At 46.9% G+C, this 12500-nt stretch overlaps 1 protein-coding gene across 1 annotated transcript in view; it reads left to right on the top strand.

Annotated features, from left to right (window-relative positions):
• Positions 1-12500, top strand: part of LOC143285549 (ATP-dependent RNA helicase DDX1-like) — a 461018-nt gene that overhangs the window by 58527 nt on the left and 389991 nt on the right. Inside the window, exon 17 of the mRNA XM_076592917.1 lies at positions 7704-7778. Coding sequence (XP_076449032.1) covers positions 7704-7778 — 75 coding nt within the window. The remainder of the gene's footprint in view (positions 1-7703; positions 7779-12500) is intronic.

Genomic DNA, 12500 nt, shown 5'->3' with positions numbered 1-12500 from the left:
CGACGGGGGTTCAGGCACTAGCAGGTCTGCACATATGTTGACCTGGGAAATCGTAAAAATTCCACCCTTAACCCACCAGGCGCCGTCACCGTGATTCGAACCCGGGACCCTCAGATTGAAAGTCCAACGCTTTAACCACTCGGCTATTGCACCCGTCGAGCGAAATCACTGAATGGTCTTGTTTTGTGAGGAGGAGTTGCTGTTCGTGTTTCCAAGCTGGCTTTCTGTGGAACCATGTTTTTTTTGTTTGTTTGTGTGTGTGTGTGTGTGTGTGTGGTGTGTGTGCCCTCTCCATGGAGGCGCCGTGGCAGAATGGGTGAGGCGCTGGGCTTCTGATCCAGTGTTCACCAGTGATCGAGGTTCGAGGCTCCATTTTCGGCGTGGTGTTGTGCCCTTGGGAAAAGCACTTTCCTTCGATTTTCCTCACTTCACCCACATGTGAATGGTTACCCGACTTCGGATGGGGAAGGTTAACACGGCGGAAGGAGAGGACTGGGCCTCATCTCCCTGTGCCGTGCCCCAGACACGATGAATTGATTTCACAGCCCTGATGGCCGTCAAAGGCTGTGGGAACTTTGACCATTAAACGTTACTCTAGAAAATCACGTAGTTGTTATCTTTGAAATACGGAAGACGTAGACTAAAAGAATCTAGGTAAAAGTCGACTTACATGGGGTAAGAGAGGCGACGTTTCGAAGCACAGGCTCTTCTTCGGGTGCAATAGCCGAATGGTTAAAGTGCTGGACTTTCAATCTGAGGGTCCTGGGTTCGAATCTCGGTGCACCTGGTGGGTAAAGGGTGGAGATTTTTCCGATCTCACAGGTCAACATATGTGCAGACCTGCTAGTGCATGAACCCCCTTCGTGTGTATGCGCACGCAGAAGATCAAATACGCACGTTAAAGATCCTGTAATCCATGTCAGCGTTCGGTGGGTTATGGAAACAAGAATATACCCAGCATGCACACCCCCGAAAACGGAGTATGGCTGCCTACATGGCGGGGTAAATAAAAAACAAACAAACGGTCATACACGTAAAATGTTACATGTCTGGCTGAGTGTGTATGTGTGTGCGTCTGAAATCTGATTGAATGACACAGGAAACGAATGATGAGCGCCCAGTGTCAGCCGTCAGTCGGCTCTACCCAGGTAGGCAGCCTGTGGTGCAAATGTCCCCGTGTATGTAAAGCGCTTAGAGCTTGGTCTCTGACCGAGGATAGGCGTTATAGAAGTATCCACATCAATCAGTCAATCAATCAATCAATAAAGTGAGTCGGTGACAGACAGAAAGATGCAGAGTGCAGGTCAGGAAAGGAATGGGATGAGAAGTTTGACGAGAGGACACAGGGAATAGAGAAGTGTGAACAGAAAGGGAGAGTTGGTGAGTGGGGCTGGGGGAGTGGGAGTGAGAGATGATGAAGGGAAGAAGAGGGTCTCAAGGGGGAGGGGAAGGGTGGGTGGGGTGTAGGAGGGCAGGAGTGAGGGAAGGGGTTGAGAGAAACCGTTTACCTTAAACAAAAAAAAAAATTATGAACAAATAAATAGAATAAAAATGAAATGAATTATTTTCACGAGAATAAATAGATAAACAATCGAACATAATAAATTTAAAAAATGAGGGGGAATAATAGATGCAGTTAATGAAATAATAATGAATGAATGCAAGCTGGAGAAAAAAAGAGAAAGAAAGAAAAAGAAAAGGAAAAAAAAAAAGGTTGGGGAGATATATAGAAGAAAGAGGGAAAGAGGCCAAGGGCAGAGAGGGGTCAGAGAGTGCCTGGAAGACAATGCCTTCCAATCTGGCCAACACAAGAAAAGAAACTTACCTTCGCGTTCTTGACAGCGTTTTGCAACATATGCGGAGAAATAATTATCTGTCTTATCTATTTTTTCCCTCACAGAATAACGTGATACCATTGATGTCAAATACCGTTAGATTCTTTAGCGCAATACTTTCTTCAGAAGCTGTAGCATTGAAATGGAGAAAATAAATGACAAATTGATTGTGAGAAAAAAAACTTTTTGCATCAGCTTTTTTTTAGTGTTCCTTTTTAAGCCTGTCTCTTGTTTATTGTTTTTTTCCTTATTCTTTTACGTTTTCATTTGAATTGGATTGTGCGTGGCTTGAGATTATAAAATATATCGAAAATGTTTGTAAATAGGTATTGATCACAATTTGAGTAGGTGAAGGAAGGCACAGAACTATTGAACCAAACTGTTGGCATAATTTTTATATTTCTTTAGGTCATTATTGCTCTCTCTGTGTGTGTGTGTGTGTGTGTGTGTGTGTGTGTGTGTGTGTGTGTGTGTGTGTGTGTGTGAGAGAGAGAGAGAGAGATCAGCTGTTGACAAAGAAAAATCATGTTAGTCACATAAAATATTGTTCATGGAAAATGTTTTTTCTCAAATTGTATGATAGAAAACAAGCATATAGTCTCTCCGTGTGTCTGTCTTTGTCTTTCTGTTCTTTGTTTCTGTATCTCGCTCTCCACCCCCCCTCTCTCTCTCTCTCTCTCTCGGCAACGTCCACAATTTTCCCCTCAAGATGGAATGAGAAGTGTTCACAAGGTGTGGGCGTTCACTCCACCAGTCACACTGAGGAGCTGAGAAGGAGAATGTGGAAAAAGCTCTGTCTCTCTCTCTCTCTCTCTCTGTCTCCCTCGATCGCTCACTGTGTCTATTTTCTCCAAATGTTTCTTTCAACCGAACAACAGCCGTTTTGGATTAAAAATAACTTTTGAAACCGATCCACAGAATAGAGCAGCAGATCAACGCTGAAAGTAAAAAGGAAGGAGGGAACTTTTCTTTCAATTTTTATATATATATTTTTTTACTTACTTTGGCCTACCTCCGCCTTCTGTCAAAACATTACGGTTATTTAAATCCTCGCTCCATGAAAAGCTGTGAAATATGACTCGTCGGGCAAGGAGATACGTAACTCTGTGTTAGAGTGAATGAAGGAAGGAAGGAGGGGAGGGAGAGAGAGAGAGAGAGAGACCGGGAAAGGAAAGAAGGACGGAAGAAATGAAGGAAGCTATGGAATCGTAGTCTCTTCCTTTTACTTTGATGATTACCCCCCCCCTCCCCCCACTCCTCTCTTCCACCACCTCTCTTTCTCCCTCTCTCTCTCTCTCTCTCTCTCTCTCTCTCTGTGTGTGTGTGTGTGTGTGTGTGGACCACTTGATAACAGGGGAAATTGTTGTTGTTGTTGTATATATTTGTTTTGTATTTAGGAAGCAAGGGTGAAAAGTGCTGTTGTACAATTTTTTGTTGTTGACAACCGTCAGAAACCGAATGACAACCGCTTGAGGCACTCACCGAGATACCACTGACCCAACTGTGCAATGGTGTCCTGTCTGTCTCTCTGTCTCTCACCGAGATACCACTGACCCAACTGTGCAGTGGTGTCCTGTCTGTCTCTCTGTCACTCACCGAGATACCACTGACCCAACTGTGCAGTGGTGTCCTGTCTGTCTCTCTGTCTCTCACCGAGATACCACTGACCCAACTGTGCAATGGTGTCCTGTCTGTCTCTCTGTCTCTCACCGAGATACCACTGACCCAACTGTGCAATGGTGTCCTGTCTGTCTCTCTGTCTCTCACCGAGATACCACTGACCCAACTGTGCAATGGTGTCCTGTCTGTCTCTCTGTCACTCACCGAGATACCACTGACCCAACTGTGCAATGGTGTCCTGTCTGTCTCTCTGTCACTCACCGAGATACCACTGACCCAACTGTGCAGTGGTGTCCTGTCTGTCTCTCTGTCACTCACCGAGATACCACTGACCCAACTGTGCAATGGTGTCCTGTCTGTCTCTCTGTCTCTCACCGAGATACCACTGACCCAACTGTGCAATGGTGTCCTGTCTGTCTCTCTGTCACTCACCGAGATACCACTGACCCAACTGTGCAATGGTGTCCTGTCTGTCTCTCTGTCACTCACCGAGATACCACTGACCCAACTGTGCAATGGTGTCCTGTCTGTCTCTCTGTCTCTCACCGAGATACCACTGACCCAACTGTGCAGTGGTGTCCTGTCTGTCTCTCTGTCTCTCACCGAGATACCACTGACCCAACTGTGCAATGGTGTCCTGTCTGTCTCTCTGTCTCTCACCGAGATACCACTGACCCAACTGTGCAGTGGTGTCCTGTCTGTCTGTCTGTCACTCACCGAGATACCACTGACCCAACTGTGCAGTGGTGTCCTGTCTGTCTCTCTGTCACTCACCGAGATACCACTGACCCAACTGTGCAGTGGTGTCCTGTCTGTCTCTCTGTCTCTCACCGAGATACCACTGACCCAACTGTGCAATGGTGTCCTGTCTGTCTCTCTGTCTCTCACCGAGATACCACTGACCCAACTGTGCAGTGGCGTCCTGTCTGTCTCTCTGTCTTCCCGTGGCGGCAGCGTCTCCCAGTTTCATTTCTTTTCCTGCTTTTTTTTTTTTTTTTTTCTTTCTTCTTTTTTCTACACCAAACCGTCAGTGGTACGCAGACAGAGCAGTCAAGACATATGTCATAACTGTAATCAAACTGACACTGTAACCTAAGCGCAGACCCGCAGGAGCTTATTCCTTTTTATTTTTGTATTATTTCCTTTTTCTCCTTTTTCTTTTTCTTTTTTGGTCACTGTTGGAAATGGGAGGAAGATGATCCTTTGGCCTGTCTCGTCTGCAGCTTTTCCTGCTGAAAGTTTGCAAGCTGTCCCAGTCTGACTTGAGGAAATTACCATCCCGCCCCCCCTCCCTCTCCTCCTTCGTCTCCCCCCCCCCCCCGCCCTCCGCCCTCCGTCTGTCTGCTTGTCTCCTGCTCTCCCTTCACCCCCCTCCCCTCCACCCCCTCCCCGCCTCCCACGCCTTTCGCTGATATGCGAGGTGAAAGTTACATACGTTTGACACTTGAGGGAGATGAAAGTGGAAAGATGTGACGTTATTAATATTATTGTTGTTATTTATTTATTTATTTATTTATCTATTTATTTATAATTGTGGCCAAAATTCTGTTCTTGGTTGAATGTATTCACACAGACGGAAAGACAGACAGACAGACACGCGCGCGCGCGCGCGCACACACACACACACACACACACACACACACACACACACACACACGCTCGCAGGAATGCGTGCCATGTACACATAACAGTTATGTGCACATACGCACAAACATACACACACTCACATGCACGCACGTACTCACATATACATGCACACACAAGCATTCATGTGCACACGTACCAGCATACATAGACTAATCTCACACACATGCACAAACACACTCACAGATATGCACGCGCACACTCACTCACATACCCATACTTTCCCTGCCTCATTCTGCCACATACACATTAGAGAAGACTTGAAATTGATGGCCTGGAAGACCGGTGATTTCGAAGTAAGACATGTTTGCATCCCACGATTGACTCGTGTATGGGAAGTAGCTGCCGTTCCTCAAACTGACAACTGCAAAGACGGTAATGGAAAAGGCGGAAGACGCATTTTGGTCAGTAGGGGGAGAGAACCAGTTGGGCATGGAGTGGGACTCGTTCACTCCAAAATTAGGTGGCCAGTGACTGTCTAGGTGTCGAGTGTTTGGAGAAAAAAAAAAAGAAGGGAAAAAAGTAGGAGAAGGAGAAGAAGAAAGAAAGAAAGAAGAAAGAAAGAAAGAAAAAAGCAGCAGCAGCTCTGTCCGTAAATGGAGAGCAGCAACCTTCTTCCTTTGACTGAGACTGCGATGTTCCCGCGGCGTTGGACACACGAGGCAGTCAGTGCGCTCCATAGTACACGGTCCTCAGCCAGTTTGCTGGTGTCACCCCATCGTCTGTCGACATGTCTGAGGTCTGTCTCTACTGTTTGCTGGTGTCACCCCATCGTCTGTCGACATGTCTGAGGTCTCAACTGTTTGCTGGTGTCACCCCATCGTCTGTCGACATGTCTGAGGTCTCTCTCCACTGTTTGCTGGTGTCACCACATCGTCTGTCGACATGTCTGAGGTCTCTCTCCACTGTTTGCTGGTGTCACCCAGTCGTCTGTCGACATGTCTGAGGTCTCTCTCTCCACTGTTTGCTGGTGTCACCCAATCGTCTGTCGACATGTCTGAGGTCTCTCTCTCCACTGTTTGCTGGTGTCACCCCATCGTCTGTCGACAGGTCTCTCTCCACTGTTTGCTGGTGTCACCCCGTCGTCTGTCGACAGGTCTCTCTCCACTGTTCGCTGGTGACACACCATCATCTGTCGACATGTCTGAGGTCTCTCTCCACTGTTTGCTGGTGTCACCCCGTCGTCTGTCGACATGTCGGAGGTCTCTCTCCACTGTTTGCTGGTGTCACCCCATCGTCTGTCGATATGTTGGAGGTCTCTCTCCACTGTTTGCCGCAAGTTCGTCTTGGCCGTTTTCTCCCACTCATCATGGAAACAGGCGCGCGCGCGCACACACACACAAACACACACAAACGAAATGATAATGTGTGTTAGTTGAAAGATTATCCTTTGCTAAAATACAGAGGGGAGAACACTATTAAAAATAATAAATAAAAAGGAATAAAAGGGCACATTGATACACACACACACACACACACACACACACACACACACACACACACACACACACACACACTGAGAGATGTTGCTGAAATCTATTGCATGACGGGCCATTTCTGCAAACATCAGTGTAGAAGTCAAAGCCGTTGTTGTTGTTAGTGTTGTTTTGAGTTATATATTTTCATTTTGATCATATCTATCTATCTATCTATCTATCTATCTATCTATCTATCTGTCTATATATATATATATATATATATATATATATAGAGAGAGAGAGAGAGAGAGAGAGAGAGAGAGAGATGTCATTAATTAGAATTCATTTGATGGAAACAAAAATATTGTTTCCTGACCTTATTTCGACATATACAGGAAACCTTAGACAGATTTTATAAAACAAACACGCACCAACCGGTTATCTGCAACACCGCTGCCATTCCAGCCATCAACCCCATCCTGAATTCGCTTGAGACACTCACCGTAGACTGTAGATATGACTGACCTCGTTCTCGTTGTGCAATGATGTCATGTCTGTCTCCCTTTGGTTTTTCAGTCATTTGCCGTCTTTGAACCTTTCTCTTCACAATATTTCAGTGTATTTACCCCCCCCCCCCCCCTTTTGTTGTTGTTGTTGGTCATATTGTTTTTATTTCGTTCTTATGTTTATGTTTTGCACGAACCCGGGTTGATTCTGTGGCGAAAGGTTGACGGAATGCTCAGTGTTTATGTGCATGAACGTGACAAAGCTTGCGTCGTTGGTGCGATCTTTTTGCACTGTCACAACATTTTGAACGTGGTTTGAGGTCAACGTGTTCGAGAGATAAGCTAGTGATTTGGTTATTTTTAACGTTTTTGATCAACCATTTAACATTATTTTGTGTTCCTTGACTGGGTTTAAGGACTCACATGTGATGAGCCCTGAAACAGTCCCTTTTGCGTTCGGCTAGGTGATAAGCAATGTGATTTGATTTGATGAATGTTCCTGAACTGGTGCCCAATTTTTTCCCCCCATTTATTTCCAGGTTGCCACGGATCGATGTTTAGTATTTCAGGCCAGATATGGCTCTTTTGGGGTCAGCTGGGTTGTGAACAACAATCGGTGAAGGCGTCCTGCGACTAAGTGGTTTAATAATGATGTTTTTTGTTGTTGCTTTTTTTTTCAGGAGCGTCTGATGTACTTCCCAACCTGGATTGATTTGAAGGGCGCTGACGCCGTGCCAGAAACTGTGCACCATTGCGTAAGTGAAGTGTGTGTGTGTGTGTGTGTGTGTGTGTGTGTGTGTAAACATGCTTGTAAAACGTGCTTTTGTGTGTGTGTGTGTGTGTGTGTGTGTGTGTGTGTGCGTGCGGAAACATGCTTGTAAAACGTGCTTTGTGTGTGTGTGTGTGTGTGTGTGTGTGTGTGTGTGTGTACGTGCTTGTAAAACGTGCTTGTGTGTGTCTGTGTCTGTGTGTCAGTGTGTCTGTGTGTAAACGTGCTTGTAAAACGTGTGTATGTGTGTCTCTGTGTGTGTACACGTGCTTCTAAAACGTGCTTGTGTGTGTGTGTGTGTGTGTGTGTGTGTGTGTGTGTGTGTAAACATGCTTGTAAAACGTGTGTGTGTGTGTGTGCGCGCGCGGGCGTGTGTCCTTTTGTGTGTGTGTGTGTGTGTGTGTAGACGTGCTTGTAAAAGGTGCTTGTTGTGTGTGTGTGTGTGTGTGTGTTAATGTACGACATGTGTCCGCGCGTCAGTGAGGTATCGCTGTCGCCTGTCGCTGAACGGTGAGAATGTGTGGCTGTTCACAGTGCGGGCTGTTGTCATGCTGTGGATGTCTGATTACTCGGCTTTCGGTACCTTGTGGGGCTGAACGCTGTTTGCTGACGGCAGTAATCCGCTTGCATTGGTGCTCGTTCGTTGTCTGGCACAAAGCACCTGGGTGTCTGTGTGTGGAGTCTCCATCTCTCTCTCTCTCTCTTTCTCAAATAAAATCACATTGAATAAAGGATAACCTTTGTAATCTGTATGGAAATTTGTGCAGTCATTGGATCGTTATAAAACACATACACAATCTCATCAGGGACATCGTAAGAAAAGAGATAAAAACTAGTCAAATAAAAACCCACAATAAAAACCCTTTCACATCGCTCGCTCACTCTGCTCTGTCTCTCTATGACTCTCTCTCTCTCTCCTCCCCCCCCCCCACTTCGCCTCTCTTTATAATTCTCTGTCTCACCCTGCTTCTCAGTTTCTGTCAATGCCTATGCTTTCTGTCTGTCTGTCTATCTGCCTGTCTCTGTCAGGAAAACTGCTTCAGATTGTAATTCGCACAGATACAAAGGCAGACACACAGACATTGCAGACGGGAATATAATTGCTCCCATCGTTCTGACTGTCTCTTTGTTAAACATGATGTCTTTCTGGTTTTTTTTCTTCTTCTTTTGTTTGTTTTTCTTCATTGTTTCTCTCTGTCTGATGAGGTCCGTTTAAGATGCATATGACGAAACGATTCAGGGTCGGCCTTGGCACATTCAAAACGACATTTCTTGTCCGTCAGAGTTCAATCTATTATTTGTTCATTTATCTGTTTATTTGTTCATCTAATTTATTATGGTGTTCGACTTTGAACGGCACTGAAAGCATGTTCTGTTCAATCCTGTGGAGGACTGAATCTGTTCAGAGAAGAGCTGTTGCTCCTCCACTACCCCCCTCCCTCCTTCCCTCCTCCTCCCACCCCCTCCAATCTTCTGAATCTCTTATGCTTCTTCTGTTCTTGCCATCAATGGTGAATGATCTGCCGTGTCGGAGAAAGAGGTGGGTCTGCTGCTGTGTGCAGTGGCTTCCGTCTTTGAGCTCACGATGAAAGCGTTATGTAGTGACCACTGTTCATCGTTACATCAGACAGAAGGGGCATTTTTTGTGGTGGTGAGACCAGCTCCCCAAAGGCCACGTTCAAGACTTACCATGTTGTTGACTGACACACAGGAATTGAGACAACCGCCCCATAGACAACCGTAAATTACTTGATGAAAGCTTTTATAATTTATTTGTTTGTGGTCATTTTCAAGCCAGTTTGATGACAGCTCAGTGCTGATTTTAGTGATGTTTTCCAGGAAAAGTTGTCAGGGCTTTGGGGTGCAGGAGGGGAGGTCTCTACCTCTAACCCCAATCTCAGCTTTCAGGCTTTTTTTCTGAAGTGGTGGTGTCGGGATTCATGCTAGTTGTTTGATTTTGAAAGACTTTTTTTTGTGTGTACATGTGTGTGAGCTTGCAGAGGGAGAATCAGGCCCCCAAGTGAATACTCCTTTCCTTGACGTCAGGATGCAATGCATGTTCTGGTCTGTGTTGTAGAAGATGTTATCGCCCCTCCCCCACACCTCTTTCCCTTACCCAGCGTCCCTTGTATTATCTTGTGTGTTTGCGTCTGTTCTTGCCATCAGTGGTGAATGATCAGCCATGTTGGAAAGTCCACTGCTGTTCGCCATGGTTTCCGTCTTTGAGTTCACGATGAAAGCGTTACGCATTATGACCAGGTTTTTGTCGTTACGTCAGATAGAAGGGACGTTTTCAGTGGCGGTGATGGACGTCCTTTTCAGACCAGCTCCCCGGACATCAAAGGCCACGTTGAAGACTTGTGTTATCGTCTGGCCAAACAAAGAGGCGAGGGACCTGTCTTTGTTGGCGGGAACCGTTCCGATAGGGCCTGAACACGTCGTTTTCATTACCCAGACACCCTGGTCGGCGGGAGATAAGAAGCGAGGAGTCGGTTGGCTGGTGCATCTCTGTCTCTCTCTTTCTCTATCTCTCTTTTTTCTTTTCTTTTCTTTTTTTTTGCTTTTGTTTTCTGTGGGTCAGTTTGTTGTCCTCTGTCTTTGTTCTGTCTCTGTTTCTCTCTTTCTCTCACTCTCAGCATGTCTGTCTGTTTCTGACTCTCTCTTTTCATTTTTTTTTTTTTTTTTGTAACAACGTGCCCAGTGTATACTTTTCACTTTACCACTTTTTTTTGTTTTGTTGGTAACACCCCGCCACATTACGAAAAATATTAATGTTCAACAGAAACCAAGGGAAGGCTCTCAAAGCCTGATCAACGCGTTGGTTTATGTGAAGACCAGGCATCTGCTTATTTTCTCTATATGCAGCAGATGTGGTGTAGCGTGTATGGATTAGTAGGCACGCTTTGACACCTCCTTGAAACTGAAACCCTCTTTGTATGTCTGTCTGTCTCTGTCCCGTGTCTCTGTGTGTGCCTGTCTCTCCCCTCACCTCCTGCCCCCTCCCCTCTCTCTTCCCTCCCCTCCTGCCCCCTCCCCTCTCTCTCTCACCTGCCTCTCTCCCTCCCCTCTCCCCTCCCTCCCCTCTCTCCCCTCCCCTCCTGCCCCCTCCCTCTCTCTCCCCTCCACCTCCTGCCCCTCCTTCTCTCTCCCCTCACCTCCTGCCCCTCCCCTCTCTCTCCCTCCCCTCCTGCCCCCTCCCCTCTCTCTCCCCTCCCTCCTGCCCCCTCCCCTCTCTCTCATCTCACCCCCTGCCCCTCCCTCTCTCTCCCCTCACCCTCACTCTCTTCACCCCTCTCCTCTCTCTCCCCTCCCCTCTCTCCCCTCACCACTCACCTCTCTCCCCCTTCTCCTCTCCTTCCCCTCCCTTCTCTCCCCTCATCACGTCCCCTCTCCTCTCTCTCTCCCCTTCCCCTCTCTCTCCCCTCACCCCTCACCTCTCTCACCCCTCTCCTCTCTCTCTCCCCCTCCCCTCTCTCTCCCCTCATCACGTACCCCTCCCCTCTCTCTCCCCTCCCCTCTCTCCCCTCCCCTCCCCTCTCTCTTCCCCTCCCCCTCCTCCCCCTCACCCCTCACCTCTCTCACCCCTCTCCTCTCTCTCCCCTCCCATCTCTCTCCCTCACCCCTCACCCTCTCTCACCCCTCCTCCTCTCTGCTCTCCCCTCCCCTCGCTCTCCCTCATCACGTCCCCTCCCCTCTCTCTCTCCTCCCCTCCTCCTCTCCCTCCCCTCTCCCTCCTCCCCTCCCCTCCCCTCTCTCTCCCCTCCCTCTCTCCCCCTCACCTCTCTCCCCCCTCGCCTCTTTTTCCTCATTGCCTTCTTTTCTGTAATTCCTGTGGCCATGCACTCTTCCTGTGTGTTTCAGTTCCATGGAGTTTCAGTTAAGGAGGTGTCAAAGCGTGTTGATTGATTCATGATTATATGCTACACAACATCTGCTGTTAAAAGAAAACCTCTTGCATTCACACATTTGCGCGCACAATGACACCACAGCAAATGTGCAAAAGCACACACACACACACACACACACACACACACACACACACACACACAGTGGTCCATGTTCTGTCACACTGTCAGTTTATCGAGATATTACATGCAGTGTGTGGAGTAAATGCGTGGAATTATGAACACGGTGATCCCGCATTCGTGTCTTCCCCATGTATGTGGTATGTTTTTATTTTCCATTTGTACGATGATGTTTCCTTGTTGAACGCTTGCCCGTGTTGCGATAGTGCACAGCACCTGGCCAAAATTTCTCCAATTTAATTTGAGATACTGCTTAAAGTTATTATCTTATCTGATGTTACCTCGAGACAAATGGACTTAAGCTGACGTGTTCATCCTGATCATTAACAAAGCTGATGTGGTCAACACGATCCTTACGTCTGCTAATTATTGTCGTTTGTTTTTGATATTCAGAGTCTTTTATTGGCGATCTTGACGTCAGCTGTGGGTAGCGCAATTAGTTTGATTCTGTGGGATCAAAGGGGATTGAGAGCAGAGCAGGATCGTGGACTTTTTGCGCTGTTCAGAGTCAGTGCGTTAAATCTCCCTGTGTGTGTGAATCGTGGAAATGAATTGACTGCACGGCGTTGATTTCGTTGTTGTTATTGGTGACCTTTTTGATTTCAATTACTTTTTGAATGTTTTCAGTCCTGATAATGGCTTGTGAGGTCGGATTTGAACATTAAGGTAAAAGAGAACGACAA

The sequence above is a fragment of the Babylonia areolata genome, chromosome 9, assembly GCF_041734735.1.
Source record: "Babylonia areolata isolate BAREFJ2019XMU chromosome 9, ASM4173473v1, whole genome shotgun sequence".
Classification (NCBI taxonomy): Eukaryota; Metazoa; Mollusca; class Gastropoda; order Neogastropoda; family Buccinidae; genus Babylonia; species Babylonia areolata.
This window is presented reverse-complemented; position numbering and strand designations above follow the sequence as displayed.